The 18,893-nt window shown below is 35.0% G+C and overlaps 1 protein-coding gene across 1 annotated transcript in view; it reads left to right on the top strand.

Annotated features, from left to right (window-relative positions):
- SGCZ (sarcoglycan zeta) overlaps positions 1-18,893 on the top strand; it is a 586,363-nt gene that overhangs the window by 446,583 nt on the left and 120,887 nt on the right. The window contains exon 3 of the mRNA XM_087724454.1: positions 1,650-1,751. Coding sequence (XP_087580580.1) covers positions 1,650-1,751 — 102 coding nt within the window. The remainder of the gene's footprint in view (positions 1-1,649; positions 1,752-18,893) is intronic.

Here is an 18,893-nt window from a genome sequence, read left to right as displayed (position 1 = left end):
AGGTCCACTTCCATTCGGAGATGAAAAACATAATCGTGTGGCAAATGCCAATCTGTCTGGCAGCCTGACAGGGCTTATGAAGCCACACAATGGAACAAAAAGCCTGGGGACATAGAAATGAGGGGTGTTCTCTCTCATTGTTATATTTGCATTAAACCTATATGTCTCTTGTTTTGTTATTATAATGTGAATCATATTAATAAATTGTTGTTATTAGGCAGAGGCCAGAATAATTGATTGAGTGATGTTGATTGATTGATAACGTTGATTGATGTTTCTGATGGAAAAGAGTAAGTAGGGCCCATGCTTCTACTGTTTTGAAGGAGGACACTGAATCTGGTTTTGCATTTTTTTTTGTGCTGTTCATGAAACTGACTTATAGTCTGTACAGCAATCATGCAATATGTATAAATGTCAGTATTCTAGGGATGCTTTATCCAGTTATAAGACAAAGAATGTAGAAGAAATACCTTGAAATTTTATCCAAAGAGAAATCTCAACAATGTCAATGGCAGAGGGAAAGAAATCTGAATTTCACCTCTTGTCAGTTTTTGAATTTAATTCCTCTAGTCCTGTCCAAGTCTGCATAAGACTTATTGTTTTTCATCATTCTAATTAAAAAAAACAGACATCATGCTTGCCAACATAGTCTTGCTATATTACCTTGGTAACAGAATACAGGCTGAGAAGATGTTTCCTTTGGACACCATTTTTGGATCCCCCTTGTCCAACTTGTTGCCCCAGAGATGTGGAGTTATAGAAGAAGAGATGCATACAAGGGAAGAGGAAGCAAAAGATGGAAGAACCATTGTCCCTATGTTATGCGATCTCTTTCTCTATTGCTGCTTACAAATAATCTGCCACTTTAGCAATAACAGTGCAAGTAGTAGCAACTTTTTTCTCCTTTTCTCAGTTATATATTTGAAAAGCAGAGTAAGGAGGAGTTTGGCCAGATGATAGCTTCCCAGGTTCTAACTCTGGCCATTTTCTTTCTCCAATCATTTTTATTCCATCCTATTTGTAAAAGAATGAAGGGATAGAGAAAAAAATGCAGTTCTTCTGATAGGCATTAGTAAAAGTGTTCCATCCATATTTGAAATGAGAAGGAAGACAAGTCCACTGAACACAGAGAAATATATACTTCATAATGAACTAGAAGGCAGGGGTCTCAGTCCCTGATTTTTTTACCTTCCTCCAAATCATTACAAGAGTGAAAGATGATCCAGTGTCAATGGGGAATCCATCTGAGAGGTTGTATTAAGGCCTGGTGAGTTTTACATATGGCCCATCTTCCCCTTCCTTTTTTTATAGTTTTCAATATTGACTTTCAAGCTAAAGATGGATAATACATATAGATCCATACAAGTTACCTCTATGTTGAGATAAAAACATAGCAACATGAGTTCTTTAAATTATACCCCCAAATGTATCTACTGAATGATTTTTAATTATGCTCAATGGACCAAACAGTAAATATTGTACAGTATGCATATTGTGTTATTAAACAGCAGTTTTTATTTCTCCTAAATATAAACACTATTTTTAAAATGAGCCTTTAAACTTTAATGGGAGAAAATAGTGCGCTGTTTCTAGTTTCTAGCTTCTCAAATAACCCATGAATAGACACATTTGTGTATTATCATTTCCAGGATGGAATGGGAAATCTCAGAGTCACCAAAAAAGGAATTCGACTTGAAGGGATATCTGAATTTCTACTTCCATTGTATGTGAAAGAAATCCATTCCCGAAAGGTAGGTTCCAACGTCTGTTTTGCTACAATTACCATTTTAAAAAATGAAAGATTTTAGTTCAAAAGAGTAAGCTGTAATACAGGCTAGTGTCTCCAACAAGATGTTTTTTTTAAAAAACCAGTTAACAAACTAATCAACCATGAAGCTTAATGGTCATGTGGCTGCCAATTCTATACCGTCATCTTCTGTCAATTGTTCAGACAGAATTAGACTTATAGTCAGCACACTGGAAACCATGATTCTGGGAAAGTTGCTTTACATTTCTCATATGAGTGTTGATGCATTTGTTCCCATGTTTCAAACATATTTGTTAGAGTGATAAAGAAGAAAAAATGAACAATATGGATCCAATCCAGTTTATAAACTTTCATTTCCAAGTGTGGCTTCTTTCTTTTTTCCAATGATGAAATACAGCATTTTTTTCCTAGTTCAGAATTTCATATGCATCTATTTCACAAATATCATTGAAAAGTTCTGAAAAGCACAGAGAGTGAGATCAGTTGGCTTGTAGGCTTCTAAAGGTATTCATTTATTTAATTTTACAGTTCATAATACAGAAACGCATAGTTGACTTCTGTAAATCAGTATTTAAAAAAAAGGTTTTCTCTTCTTTTAAGCTTGTAACCCAAGAGCAGATGAGATGCATACATAATTCAACATTAGGAAAAGACTGATTCCAAAGGAACATTTTGCAGTCATGGAAAGTTGATATATTTGGAACATAAGATAGTTTTGTTGGGAAGTTTGTTTAATATTTAATTGTATTGTTGTAGGATAATGGGAATGCTTATATAAGCAAAAGTAGGTATAAATGTTAATAGCAGTGATAACACTAGGATCCTAGTAAGGATCATTATTTATACAAGAATATCAGATAGGTTTATTAGTATTCTTCCTTTATAGAAAAAAATAGGTGCTAATTTTGGTGGTGAAAATTTGAACAATCTGAATATACAAGAGTTTAGCAGGCAAATCATTTTATCAATTAGCAGTTTTAAAAGATGAGTATATAATATGGACAAACTGATCAAGACTAAACCATCTCTATGGATTGCAATTCATTTCCTTCCCAAGATATATATCCATGTAGTCACAGGCTCTGTGCCTTAATATCTACTAGATGGCTTGGATTTCAACTTTCAATTCACAACTTTTTCTATTACTCACACTTTACAGATTATGCAGAGTTACTTGTTGGTTGGTTTGTTGCAATTATATCCTTACACAATCTGGTTGTGTACATGCTTTACAGTTCGAAAGCATTTGGAACATTCACAGTATGTTTTACTGTGTGATTAAAAACGAAAATTAACAAATAGTTGTGCCAATCAGGACCTGGAGTTGAGTCTGGGAAACTAGAATACGCCATAGTGCAGTCTGTTTTTCAACTCTCAATGTTGTATTTTTCTCTACCCATCACTATTGGAATTTTATTGCCTACTCCCATCATTTCCAAGCCTTCTCTCATTCCCTGTTCATGGCCATGTATATACTGCCTTATGGATCCCAGCCCAATCACCCAATCAGGAGAAAGTGAAGAAACAAGTTCCTGTGGTATATCAGCATTAATTATCAGTGCCAGGAGTTCTCCCTCATCTCCAACCCCATTCATATACAATCTATGCCAGAGGTATCAAACTCCAAATGAATCTGGCCCACAGGATGCTTAGATCTGGCCCACAGGTTGACCTGGAAACAGCGAAGGGCTGGCCCATGGGACCTCTGCCAGTGGAAATGGTTGCAGGAGGTCTTTGCAGCTGAAAACAGAGCTTAGGAGCCCATTTTCATTGGCAGAGAGCTTGAGCCACTATAGGCGCCCCCAATATGAGTGACATTGAGCTGACCACACTGACCCTGGCTATGCCCCCCCCCGGCCGCCCAAGGTCAAACACAACCCTGATGCAGCCCTCAATGAAAGTGAGTTTGATACCCCTGATCTATGCCATCCCAGTGTACACACATTGCTATGGTTGTTCACATAGTCAGCTAGTTGTTTAGACTGGATTTGGCATTTTTATCAACCTCTCGAGTCCTTCCTAAGGATCTGGGATAGGCAGATATTGTTTGCTGGTGTTAAAAGTATGTTGGAAGGTGTTAGCTGTTTCAAGTAAGCTGCCTCTTGCAATTGACCGGTGGTGATTTTTGTTAATGCTAATAGTATTCAAGTGGTGCTCCATATGTTCGGGGTTTGCACCCACAGTGCCTATTACCATTGGTACTTTCCAGAGCACTTTATCTTCTTCATTTTCTATGACTTTCACTATTTTCTGGTCTCATCAGTTCTTGTTTGCTGGCAAATGGTATTTCTTTCAGATCTTCCAATGCACCATTTTTGCTACTTTGTCATGCCATTGTTTATAGTCAGTTTGCGCAATCTTCTTGCAGCAGCTAACTAGATGGATCACTGTTTCTACAGCTTCTTTGCAATGACAGGATGTATTGCTTGGTTCTCAGTTCTGGATGCTTTTGTTCTTAAGACTCAGTCTTATGCACCCAGAATTAACCCATTTGTGTTATTCTTCAATTTTTCTGTTTTTATTGCCAGTTTTTATGGTTATGTGCTTTCCCTGCTTTTTTTTTAATCTATAGACCATATGATACTTTACTTTGCCATGTCTCTTGTCTTTTCTTCATTTGACGTTTCTTGTAAGCCAATTTGGTCTCTCCGGGTCTCAATAAGTGTGGTATAGGAGTTTCAGTGTGTCTTCTTCACTGTTCTTCAATATTCATCCAATGCCCTTTTTTTCTTCTTCAGTTGCCTGGTATACTTGCAATATTCCACAGTGACTTATTTTTTTCCTTTTTACAGAGTCTTTCAACATTACTACATGGCTCAAGGGCTTGATTTGCTGTCATTATTTTTCTAGTTTTCGTATCAGATCTTTCAGTTCTTCTTTTCTGGTTTTTCTATCAGACCTAATAGTTTTTTCCTTAGTTCCTATCAGACCCTTTAGTTTTTTCTTAATAGTCCACTATTCCAGCTGTGTATCTAATGACTGAAATTGCCCAAGTGTTAATTGCCTTGATAGTATTGCCTTCACTGAATTTGGATTTTACAATCTTCTTCACTCTTACTTCTAACCTTCTTCTTGACTTCAGTGTGCTTTATGTTGTCAGCTTGAAGAATGCCCAGGTATTTGTAGTGGTCTTCTTCATCCAGACTCTTGATTTTATTTCCAAAAGGCATTTTGGAATTTCTTCAGTTTTCACTATTTGTACCCTGTTGATGGTTAGGGTGGCACCTTTGTCTAGTCCAAACACTATTACAGTGTTATTGTCATCTATAGTATTTCTTGTTGAAGAAATAGTTTATGTAATTAACTAATTTAATAAATAAAATATTTATTACATTCTTTTCATATAATAAATGTTGGGAATTGATAAACAATTGGAAATTTCATGAAGGGATCTGTGAATTGAAGAATTTTGGGCACCCCGTTTTAGATGGTTTGAAGCAAGAAGACAATGTGACCAGAAGCCACATACATATATTCACTTTCTGAAAGAACCTTTTTCTCTCTTCCTATTAGCCTGATTCTCTTTGTGATCTTTTCACTCACACATACACACATTTTATCTTTCTACCCCAGGCAGCTGGCCAAGTGAAGGAAAAGATAACTCTTACTAAAACATCTGTGCCAAGAAGCTTAAATTTAGCCAAGGGCAGTTCTTACACTGAAATTGCCAATACCTGGCTTTATACAGAGTTGTTTTAAACCAAATCAGAAAGAAATTGAAAAGTTCAATCAGAAAAAAGCAAACTCAACCTATCATATTATTGTTTAATATCAAATTGTTTAATCATTTAAATTAGGCTATGCCACCTAATAACTGAAATAAACAAGACAAGGGTGAAGTAATCAAAGGTACATTTTTAGAAAATTTGGTGCGTGAATTCTTTCTCTATAGCCTGTCACTTCTTGAGTTCTTTATAGCATATCATTGCTAACCATTAATCAAGGAGTGATGTGAAAATGTTTAGAATCAATGAAGTGTAGAGAATTTTAATATGCATAGTTGTACTGAAGTTGTCAAGTGCTATTTTAAAATTTTTCTTTGCCAGAAAATCTACAATAAGCACTGATTCTCTAGCTCCATGGAATTAATTGGGTACAGTTTTTACTGGATATTATTCAGGAAAAGTTAGTTTCTTGACAAGAATGTCCATCTTTTTTAATGCACTGAAAAGTTTGCTTATTGAAATTTCTCTGTTGAATATAATTTCTATATAAAATGTCAAGAGATATAGCAAAAGAAAATCATGGGACAATTTTCAACACTGCTTCCTTAGTAATATATTAATTGATAAACAATTGTGCAAGCATGAAAGACTTTTAGATTGCTTGGTTTCTCTGCATATTTATTGTTTATGCTTATGAGGTATGCCTATACCTCAGTTGCACAAATATATTTGTATGTAAAAGAGAAAAAGACTGAGAAAACCGGTTGCAATGGGATCCGAAACCCACCACTGATTGATAAATATATATGCTTATTTAGTTACAGGGTATGTAATTGCAGCTCTGTTGGTATGTATCTGCCTATCTCTTGGTATTCACAAACTGTGTATGACAGATGAAATTCAACATTTGCAATAAATTAGATGTTATGACATATATTTCAACAGTGGACAGAGTATGTTAGTGTGTAATTAGACCATAAACATATGAAGTTTTCAGTTTCTGTTGAATGCCTTTCAAAAATGCCATTTTTCTAGGGAGAAAAAAGCTAGCCAAAAATGAGAGCTGGAATAATATTATACTGCATTAAAAAAGAGAAAAAAGAAAGTCATTATTTAGTAAGTCCACATTCAAAACTCACAAAACTGATGGTGTGGCAATATATACTGTATGCATGTAATTCATTTTGCCGATTGATTATAAATAGAATGATGTTCTAAATTAATAGCCCTCCCAAAAGACATATTATCCATTTGGGAGAAACATTTCATTTAAATTATGTATCACAGGGAAATGCAGACTTTCTAGCTTAGTTATCAGCAGCAAAACATTATTTGTTATGAAATACTATAATGACAGTACTTGCATTGCATGCCAATTATGAAGCTATCCATAACATGCTTCAGCTTTATGGAACTCTTCCAACATCAGAAATCTGATCTTGTACACATACAGTATTACCACATGCTCATTCACTCTTTCTCAAAGGTCAGAGTGGATTTGTACAGGAATCTTACTTAGTACTTCTTGTGATGCAATTTTCTAACCCAAATGTGCTTAAAGAACATGAGGTAAGGTAAGATCTCTCTCAAACTGAGCTTAATTCCTGGTGACAAGTCCAAGATTTCTTGGCAGCCTTATGGAAATAGTTGTCTTTCATGACTGGGTTGTTTTTTCAAATACCCAATCTAATCTGGTGCCACGGAATTTTACAGTAGTACAACCAGGGAGTAACTACATGCAGATATTAGTTTTTTTCAAAATCTGCCAAGATTAGCAGGATACTGATACCTGCTATTTAAAGAAGGAGGGAGGGAGGGAGGGAGGGAGAGAAGGAAGGAAGGAAGGAAGGAAGGAAGGAAGGAAGGAAGGAAGGAAGGAAGGAAGGAAGGAAGGAAGGAAGGAAGGAAATATCTATTATAGCCAAACCCAGATATTTGGCCTTTGGCTATAAAAGATATACATTCATTAATAGCAAAAAAAAAAATGTTTGCAAAATGTTCATATTTGTAAAGAAGTGATACTTTTATGCACACAAGATAATATTTGAACATATTTTATTACAAACTAGCATAGTGTTTTTTTTTAAAAAAAATTCTGTTGTGATTTAAAACAATCATGAGTTCTTTAAAAAATGATTTATGGCCATGACTTATTTAGTTGGTTTATTGACTAGAATTTGCATTCTGAGTTTGATTATGGTATGATTTTATTTTGGAGATAATTGGTGAGTTTCCTAGTTATGTCTCAAAAGGAGTAAAGAAAACATAATCTTACATAAGTTTTTCTTGGTATTCTTTATATTTTCCTATGCTATTTGTAGCTTTGCAAACATGGGAAGAGTATACATCATTCACTCTAAATTGTCTTCTCTGAGTATGATTCCTTCTGAACATATTTCATCATAAACCTAATGAGACCTTGGAATTTTTAATAATTCTATCATTAAATTGCATTTTCATCTAGCAAAGACAGGTTTTTTTCCCCCATTTAGCTCTCTGAATTTTATTAATCCCATAAAACAATGTCCTATTTATTGGTAGAATACTCAGCTGAGTCAGGTACGACTGTTTAGAGCTAGCTGCTTCTCAGTGAATTCTGTTTAATATTGTCTTAATCACAGATGCAGTCAAGGGACCACTCATTCATATGTTTATGGAGGGCTTTATAGTATCTGCCACAAAATTATGTTGGCTGAGTTTCATAGGGTTGGAGAATTCATGATGCAGTTCTTGTTTTTCTATCCCTCACTGCAATTTTTTTGAACTCATCCATTTTCAAAGCTATATCATTCTGACCACATCATTTTCAGTTTAGACTTGGATTTTTCCTTCTTCCATTTCCTTTCACTTTATAAAATATTAAATCAAATGTGAAACCTTTTTATGTCTTGCTTTGCTGAATCTGCATATGTAATAATTCTTTGAAATGGCCTCTTAGCTTGCTCAGAATAGAATTGAATACTATTGCTAAAGACACATTCCCTACATAAAGTATTTACCTCATGGTGAATAATCAAGTCGATTATATTATAGGGCTAAAGAAAAGTATGGAAACATACTCTAGGAGGAAAACATTAAACAAAGCCAAAAATATATTAATTTTAATTAAGTACTTTGTCAGTAGTTGTATTTTATGCCAGCCTAGATAACACATGCATGTTTTGATGTAACACAAACACACACACATTTGCTCCTGAAACATGCATGTTCATAAGTATTTTCAAGTATATATTCTCAACTGTGTTTGTTTATATGAAAAATGAAAAAAATTATATAAGAAATAATACCACATAATAGCCCAGAAAGTACAAACTAGACTGATAGGTTTTTTTTAAAAAAATGCAGATTAAACAAAATATTTCTACATTCATTAATACTGTTCCTCAGAAAAGATCCAAGATTTGGAAATTCCTAGACCACAGCAAAAGTTACAGGATAAAAATTTGTAACTATCTATATTGGTAAATTTGTGTGTGGCGGGGGGGACTGTGCTATCCTGCTTTAGTTGCATAGTCTGAACAAAGGATAGGAACCAAACACTTAATCAATAACAGGGAAATTGGTGGCATCTATTATCTTGATTGTTTCTGAGGGTGCTATTGGTGCCAAGTAATTTAAATCTCTTCTTAAAACTCCTGGATACCATTTAGTTGTAAAGATTGCTGGATAATCCAATTAACTATCAAGCTCAGAAATGGTAAAGAAGAATTTCTAGTACTTGTGTCACCTTTTTAAATAAATAACAACTCTTACTGCAGGCATTCTAGATTGCTAATTAGGCTCCCTTTACTAAGACCAAAACAAAAACCCCAGTTTTATATTATTCTGGTATTTGGAGAAGCCAGGAAGGATAAACTTTTTCCCCAGGAATATTAAATAGATAAAAACTTCATGACAGTATATCTGCATTTAATAAATTAATATGTTAAATCTATGAATGGGTATTTGGAAGAAAAATGTAGGTTATAGAGTGGCACATAGAATTAGAATATTGTTTCTAATATAAAAGAATATATGTAGCTTAGGGTTAAACTGCAGAGTCCCTGATTCTTGAAAAAAAATGTTTATTGCATTTGTATGCCGCCCTATCCCGAGAGACTCTTGAGCTCACAACACATCTCATAATATATAGACAAACTCAACTATTGTTTCAACTTGGAAATTGTGAGCATCCTGTACCAAGCTAAAATCAAACATGCTAGGAAATTTCTGGAAACTTGATATTCAAAAAAATCAATCATCAACAGACACAGAGATAAATCACATTTACCAGCCATTCAAAAGAGACAATAAAAAAGCTAAGAAAAGCAAAAGACCAGAACATACTGTCTCTAGCAACCAACTCTCATATAAGCAGGGATTACTCCCAGACAAACAATCAAGCAGAAAATAATATGCTAACACTCCACCAATAGTGGTAGGGCAAGCTATTGCATATGAATACAAAGCAAACCCCACACTGGGTAATGAAACATCTGCAAGGAAGCAGCGGCTCAGAAATTACCAAAGATCCCCAAACATGTCTTCTGCCTACTGCCCTTTTTGAAGATTTGGTATATCATACTTCATTTTCAATGGGGAAGCACAACATAAGTTTTATCCATTTTGAGAACAGTCTAGTTAAGATAATAACCAATCAGGAATTGTTCATTTTATACCATTGGATGTATATACCATATACCATTGGATGTATAAAAATTTCTGTAGAGGCTACTAAAGCTGAAATCAGCTTCTTATACTTCATAACAGCTGGCCACTGTGATAATATTCTTGAATTAATAAACATGATATCGGTTCAGTATATGAGCAATTGTAAATAAAGAAAAAATATGGTAACCAGATTTTGTTCTGAGATGCATGTATGGGGCATTGTGCTATTACTTACTTACTTACCTACTTACTTATTTACTATGCTGCCATTATGCTGTCTATAAAGTCATTCTGGGCAGCTATTAGATTTTTTAAAAAATACAGAATACAGAATAACAAAGACCTTGGATGTCTTCTAGTTCAACACCCTGCTCAAGCAGGAGACCCATACCATTTCGAACGAATGGCTTTCTATTCTTACAAATCCCCTTAAATACTTTTATAATTAACCCAATGTGGTTAATGTGAACATACCTAATAGTCCTTCATCCTTCTATTTTCTCCACAAGAACAACCCTGTGAGATGAAAGAGAGTAATTCAGCCAGAATCGCCAGTCATCTTTCATGCCTAAAGTAGAACTAGAAATCACTGAATACTGGTTTCTGGCAGAGGTGGTATTCAGCAGGTTCTGACCAGTTCTGGAGAATCGGTAGCAGAAATTTTGAGTAGTTTGGAGAACCAGTAGATACCAACTCTGACTGGCCCCACCCCCATCTATTCTCTGCCTTTCGAGTCCCAGCTGGTTGGGAGGAAATGGGAATTTTGTAGTAACCTTCCCCTGGTGTGGGGTGAGAATGGAGATTTACAGTATCCTTCCCCTGCCACACCAACCAAGCCATGCCCACAGAACCGGTGGTAAAAAAAATTGAATTCTATCACTGGTTTTTAGCCTGGTGGCTTAACCAAAAGACCAAACCAGGGAAATACCAGAATATGAGTTGTGTCTCAAGAGCCTATCTCCCAGAAAATCTTATCTAATTCTGAACGTTTATACTGTTTTTATAATCTAAACACCTTTTATTTAGCTAGCTTTTAAAGGGAATTGTTTAAAATCTACTCCATGATTCAAATGCTGTTTATTCTTCCTTTAATATGACAATGTTTAAAAGGAATATTTACTGTATGTTTTTCCCTTTAGCCCCTTTCAAATGCACATCAGAAAAGAATACTTTAAAATATATAAAATAAGAAGTCTTCTTGCAGATATATTTGCTTCTATTTTCCTTTGAGCAGGCTTTAATTTTTAAAAATTTAAAACTGCCTTTGAGGGAAGTAACGAACTTCTACATTTCTGTAACTCTGATTCAGTGGTAGGTTGCAAATCCTGTTCCAACCAATACAGTTGGAACAGGGCCGGCAGTGTCCTCATGGACGTGCGCAGCGTGCACTTGCATCTTAGTGCCTCCGCGATTCTCCAGCCGCTCTGTGGAGCATCGCGCAGGCACTGTACACGCCATGTGCCTGCACAGAAGCACAGAAGCCTTTAAACACTGGTAAGGAGCTCAGGCGGGCAAGTGGGCCAGCCCAGAGCACTGGATACTGTTCCCCAGTTTGGAAACAATCTCACTTCACTAATCCCACTGAATAAAAGTCAGGGAACAAGAGCTATTCTAAGGACACGTTAAGATGTTTCTTATTTGAAAGAAAACCACATTGCAAATTCTGCTTGCCAAAGATTTGCAAGAGTCCATGTTTGTGTGCAGTGGCACAACCAAATTGTTTTAGCTGTACCAAAGCTAATTTTATTTGTTCACAGAACTATGTATGACAATATTAGGCTGAGCACCTAAAAATGCCCATTTTATTCAGGTAACACCAAGTTTTATGCAAACGGTACTTTATATTGTTCAATGAAAAGTTAACATCAAGCTTATTGATCCTCATGTGGTATTTGCTGCTTATAAGGTACTAAAGGAAATAAAGGGACCAAATTCTTTCTTGCAAATGCATTTAAGAGATACATAGAAAAAGAAATGGGTTTATTTTTCACCACATAGTCTATCATGACAAAGTCATACTGTAATCTTTTTTATATTTGCATATCCATGGAAACTTTTCTGTGCCTAAGTTTTATAAACTTCCCAATTAAATGTATCTCCTCATCTTGGAATTTTCCTGGTCATATAAAATGAGAGGTGTACATCTAAGATAGAGTCCTTGAATGAGTAAAGTTTGTGAGTTGGGTGATGGATTCTGAAGAGCAAAAATTGCCTATATTATATTATCTGTCCATCTAACTGAATTTTGCCTTTTAAGGCAAAGTTTAAGAAAGAAACTAGTTCCTTGGGGATTGAACTGAAGATCATTGGGAAGAAAACAATTTATTGTTGTTGTTCTAAAATGTTGTACAGTTTTGATCCTTATTTTATGCTTCCTAGATACATAGAATCAGAATGTGGTTGTTCTTTGGACTGCAGACTTTTATTTATTTATTATTTATTATTAAATTTATATTGCCACCTATTCGCCAAAGGCAACTCAAGGCTTTGCTGAATTATGCAGTGCCATTCACAGAAAATAAAATTATATTGCAAAAATTAATATATTGGGAAAACATTGGAAAAAATTTTATTAGCGAAAGATGAATAAGGAATGTGTTCAGAAAACAATTTATTTTGGCAGCCAGATTTGCTACCAAGTGACAAGCCAAATTTTACCACATCAAGTGAACATCTAAAAACGTATGGCTGATCAGGTGATGTTATGGCTTTTGGGGTCCACACTATGTTAAAGCCAGCATTCAAGGTTGAAAGTGCTTGCCTCTGAGTAGTTTGGGATAGCCAGAACATTTCATTTTACATTTCACCTCAAAATCTGAGTATTCAAACATTTCAAACTATATTTCTCCAAAGCCACAAAATAGGGGTGCATAAGGAATCCACCAAGCATAGTGGATTCCAATAGAAGATAATGTTTCTGTATGAGCTAATAAATTAGGATGAGACTTTATGCAGTTTTACATACTAGTTAGTGGTGGATAAAACTAAACTGTATTGGGGAAAGAGAAACGTGGAAGAAAATGTACTGTATGTACAAATGCATGTTAATGAAGCCGCATGTTTGATTTAATGATATATAAATAATTATATACCATATAATGTAATGATCATATAGGTGCAGATGTGAGAATGGAAAAGGATGATGAGTTTAGAAATATATGTGGTGTACAATCTTAATGTTTTTTCCAAAATTATATAAGGACAAAGGAAGTAGTAGAAAAGAACTGAACAATCAAAGTATTGAAAGAAACTTTGTCTGATCTGAAAGATATAAAGGGATGGATAATACATAATAGCTAACACATAATTGTAATATAAGGCATGAGGGTAGGTTGGGTACTATATTGTTATATTTTTATGGTTCTTTATTTTGTATTGTAATGAAACTTTGTTAGAAGCAATTTCTCTTCCCAACCTCATTTGTGATAAAGATTATACTAAAATTACAATGATTATTTTCTTCAAATGTTCTAATTAATGTCTGATTAATAGGCTTCAAAGCTTCTGAGAATGAAGCAGAAAATAGAAGATAATCAAGTCATTGAAAAGCCTCTTTTGATATTCATTATTTATACAGTTCACCTGTGGATGTGGGTGAGATGTGTATTCCTCTGATGGGACTAAAAGTCTAAAAAAAGGAGGTTGCTGTAGATATTCTACAGCACAAAGAGGAGGAAGTCAAACTATTCTCCAAAGCACTTGAGGGTAGAACAAGAAGCAATGGGTGGAAACTAATCAAGGAGAGAAGCAATTTAGAAAGGAGGAGAAATTTCCTGACAGTTAGAACAATTAATCAGTGGAACAACTTGCCTACAGAAGTGGTCAATGTTCCAACACTGGAAGTTTTTAAGAAGATGTTGGATAACCATTTTTCTGAAGTGGTGTAGGATTTCCTGCCTAGGCAAGGGGTTGGACTAGAAGACCTCCAAGGCCCCTTCCAATTCTGTTAGTCTATATTCTATTCTCAGTGACTTAAAACATTAAATTGGGTCCTTTCCCCTTCCCTTTCCGACATAGTGCATGAATGGCTATAGAGTTACATTGTTACTCTTTTCCTTTACATATATTCATATATGTATGAATAACTGAATACCAGAACAAGATTAACCAAAGTCAAGCTTGCTTGTGAATTCATTAAATTCAAGCTCTTTTTTTCAAAGAGTTCTAAGAAGTTCAAAAGGGCATTATAATTATCTGTTTCCATTTTACCTTCACAATAATGACTCTATGGTTGGGCTGAGATGTACAGACTCACCAAAACTCAATGAAGAGTTGCCTTGTGGTGAGATGGGTTGCAAATAATTTAATTAATAAATAATAAACAAAAATAAATATTTGACAGTGAATTTGAAACTGATTTCCATAGTTATTATGTTACTCAACTGCAGCCTTTCTTTGCTTTGTAAGGGAAACAGCTAAAGATTTAACTTGTACTATTTTAGACTATACCCTGCGTATTAGAAAGCAGATCCTAAAGGAGGGTTATTTTTGCTAGTTTTTAATATTTAAGGTTCAGTTATTTATAGCATGAAGTAACCCAACAAGGAGAGGATTATCAGCTCTGCGAATATTAGGGTTAAGACATTAGAATAGATTAACTGACCCATTGATAAATATTGGTGACTCTTGGGAGAGAATGGAGATGGTCATATTCTTCAGAGCTCAACGGCGCAGCTACACTATTGACAGAATAGACATAATGATGCAGGAAAGATGTAGAATGACTTCTGATAGTTCTTTGTTTGCTGCTTTAATAGTACCAAGGGAAATTCTGATTCTGAACAGAAAAGATACATAGAGAGAAGAGATGATTCCCACAGGGCTGTTGTCTCAATTAAAATGGTCTTTTCAGATATAAATCTGTCCAAGCTTTTGATTAGCTTCAAAAGGCCATGGTCTCAGCCCATCTCTACTGACTATATAATTGACAAGTCCCATCTGTAGGGTCTTCAGTAGCTGCATCTTAGTTTACCCCTGGAGAGATGAGCTGGTCCACTTCTTCAGTGATACAATTAAAAAAAAAAACCTTTCTATTCACTGGCTGGCTGAAATTGAAATCTGTCTTGTATTGCTCTTATTTCTTTTAAAAGATTTTTTTAAGTTTCAATTTATTCATCTCTTGTGGTCTCAATTCTATGCCATTTAAGATGTTTAGTAAATATACAGAATTAAGAATTGTTAGTACCAATGAACACTACCTCTGTGTGGAAAAGAACATTTTTGGTCGATAGAATTTTGATAACAAAACTTTCCTCTCTCCCTAATGCAATCAAATAATTATTTCTCTGTGTATCTTATATTACATCTGTGTTGGCCCTTGGGTGAGTATGAACTGATTTTCCAGATGGCTGGCTTGATTGCCTGTTAATTAGGATTCAATCTTATGTTAAAGCTACATAAATACTAAGGAGATTTGTGAATAACAAGACAGAAATTAAAGATAAGTTACATCATTTGTTAATAATTCCAAATGTGTGGTAGAAAGGATTTTGTGAGGAGGAGGTCACACAGAATAACAGGCATGCACATTCAACAATTTATCTCACCATATTTTGAAATCCTTCATAAAGTATATTAGATTGTTTATCCTGCATGAAGAACTAATAATTTCACTGATTTATCTATTACTGTTGGCCAACCAGAATGAACAATATGCAATTAATGCATACAGGTTTTCTATCAAAATGTTTAGTATTACTTAAAAGTTAATTAAGTCTTCATTTGTTTCTAAGATAAAGAAATGATTATATTACTGCTCCCTTCCCTGGCATACCTTGGGCAATTAAATGATAATTTTCTTGACTAAGATACTTTAAAACCATGATAATGTCATGCAATTTCAGAAGCATATTGGGCCCACAAGAAGCCATTAGAGCATATTTCCATCTCAGATTCAAAGTCAGTTTATCTTGGATTGCAATTGTGGATAATGGGCAGAACACCTAACATTAAACAGATATTGTTACACTTTTTTTAAAAAAAATATTAAAATCTATACACTAATTTTTTTTAAAAAAAGTTATTACATTATAGAACAACATTATCACCTGAGAACTATCACAACAAATTCCAAATCAAATCATACACATCAATCCACTTCAAAATATAAACCATATAACAATATAACTGAAAAGTCAGCTGATGATGAGCAAAGGGAAAATGCATACACTTTACTTGGCTAGAACAAAAGAACTATGGAAAATAATACGACTACAATTTTGGATGCAAGGATCTGAATTAACTTGGGCAGCAAAATTGTGCCATTTTCTTCATAGCAACTGATAAAACACTTGGATGGTACTTTTGCTAACAAGTGTTTTTCTGAAAACCTTATAAAGAAAACAAAATGGATTCCAAACTTTAGGTCTTTTTTACATATTAGCCTTTTTATGGCTGCAAAAAGAGGCTTCAATTAATCCTTCTATGACCTTTTCTTTTTTTGGAGTATTATGGGACAAACCATTATTATCCTCGCCACAGCTCTCTAAAACTAAATTGAATCTTGATATAATTCCTTTTTCCCCCCAATTGTATTAAGGAACAGTGTTTGCATTTTATGAAGAGTACATTTCTGCTCATATCTGTATATGAGCAATGCAAGCTAAGAAGCTAAAGACATCTCTGGCTGAGCCAGGGTGTACACTAAGCAAAATGCACATAAGAAGCAAACCTCACCAGTAACCCAAAGCCCTGAACCAAATCACAATCTCTGAAAAAAATACATAAATGCACTGATCATTTTTCTAGAATATGTATGTATGTATGTATGTATGTATGTATGTATGTATGTATGTATGTATGTATGTATTAAGTGTTACAACCCCTGGTATGCCCAAATATGGGAGGATATTTATTTATCAGCACAAATACTATATACACACACACACACACACACACACACACACACACACACACACACACCTATACCTATACCTATACCTATACCTATACCTATACATATACATGTTGTATTTGTGCTGATAAATAAATAAAGAGAGACTAGTATAGATCTATTTCAAGCTATTTAGCTCTCATCAGCTAGCCATACCCTTACTGGGATTAGCTGATGAGAGTTAAATAGCTTGAAAAAGATCTATACTAGTCTCCCTTTATTTATTTATCAGCACAAATACAACACAAAGGCAACAGTAAAAATATTGGGTTTCTGTCTGGATGGTCTCTTATGACGAGCCGATGGACAGAGAATGGAAGCAGTGAACTTCCTCATATATATATATATATATGTTGTGACATATATATATATATATATATATATATATATATATATATATATATATATATATATATATATATATATATATATATATATATATATATATATATATGTGTGTGTGTGTGTGTGTGTGTGTATATATATATATATATATATATGTTCGAATCCCAGTAAGGGTATGGCTAGCTGATGAGAGCTAAACAGCTTGAAATAGATCTATACTAGTCTCCCTTTATTTATTTATCAGCACAAATAAAACACACACACACACACACACACACACACACACACACACACACACACACACATATATATCAGCAGGTAAATAGAACTCTGGATACAAAGATTGATAATCAGGCTTTTTCAAGGGCAGAATTACAAAAAGAAAAGACAAAAAAGATAGGAAATGGCTTAAAATGAAGATTCGTCTTAAAGGACCTACCGCTAGCATGTTCCATATGAAGCTGGACTTGCCTAAGCATGTCTTTTAATACAATATCAATAGATACTGAGTGGTCAATGAAAGTTCTTCTGAGAGGACAAAATTATACTTTTCAAAGTTTGGAAAGACAGGATTGAGAGAGAAAGGTATAGAAGCTTCTACACATTAAAATAGACTAGATTTTGTGTGTAGACTTCTAATGAATCTTAATTAACATTGAACTATGGGCACTCTGGGTAAGAATAATTGCAGTTGTCAGATGCAGGTTTCCCACTGTTACTTTCTTTCCTTTGGCTTGATGTCAAGCTGTGGCTTGCTGTGAGCTCTTTTCCTCTAGATCTTCATCTCTGCTTATTTTGTCCTGTCACTTTCAGTGCTTAGTTAGTAGTAGTTAAGGATCCTTAGAATCAGAGGAGGGTCTGATTGCAGACAGCCCCTCTTGTTGCTTCTATGTACTGTGATACTCACAAAAAACAATGCATCTTCAAAGAAACTGTTAAAACTTTGTGAAGGTACTTTTTTTTTTACTGACAGTAAGTCAACCTACTACACAATTTTGACATCTTTTTTACTATTTTCCAAATACTCTCTCTTTTCTTTACATTGTGGAAGGTAATCTACAATTACATCTGGCCATCCCATTAGGTCAAGTACAGGGGTGGGTTCCGGATCCTGTTCCAACCAGTATGGTTGGAAAGGGCCCGGCATCATCCACATGGACATGTGCAGCATGCGCCTTCATCTAACTGTCCAGTGAAGCCTCTGCGAGCCTCCGCAATGCTCCAGCTTCTCAGCAGAGCATTGCACAGGTGCTGTATGCGCCGTGTGCGTGCATGGAAGTCCTGAAGACTTTAAAGACAGGTAAGGAGTGAGGGTGGGCAGGTGGGCCCTCTGGAGCACAGTATGAGAACAGTACCCGGTGCTCCAGGCAGGCTCTGGTACGCTCGTACCAGGGCACACCGCCTGCAACCCACCACTGGTCAAATAGTTGTGGATCTTGTCTACTATGGCCTATTCTCTGGAACATAGTTTCTACTGAGATGAGATTGGCCCCATCCTAGCCTACCTTCCAAAGAACTTTCAAAATGTTGTTTTTCTGTCAACCCTGGCAATCCCATGAGGAGCTGACCAGGT

The sequence above is a fragment of the Thamnophis sirtalis genome, unplaced genomic scaffold, assembly GCF_051295495.1.
Source record: "Thamnophis sirtalis isolate CommonGarterSnake01/CBP01778 unplaced genomic scaffold, rThaSir2_p1.2 scaffold_10, whole genome shotgun sequence".
NCBI classification, from domain to species: Eukaryota; Metazoa; Chordata; class Lepidosauria; order Squamata; family Natricidae; genus Thamnophis; species Thamnophis sirtalis.
This window is presented reverse-complemented; position numbering and strand designations above follow the sequence as displayed.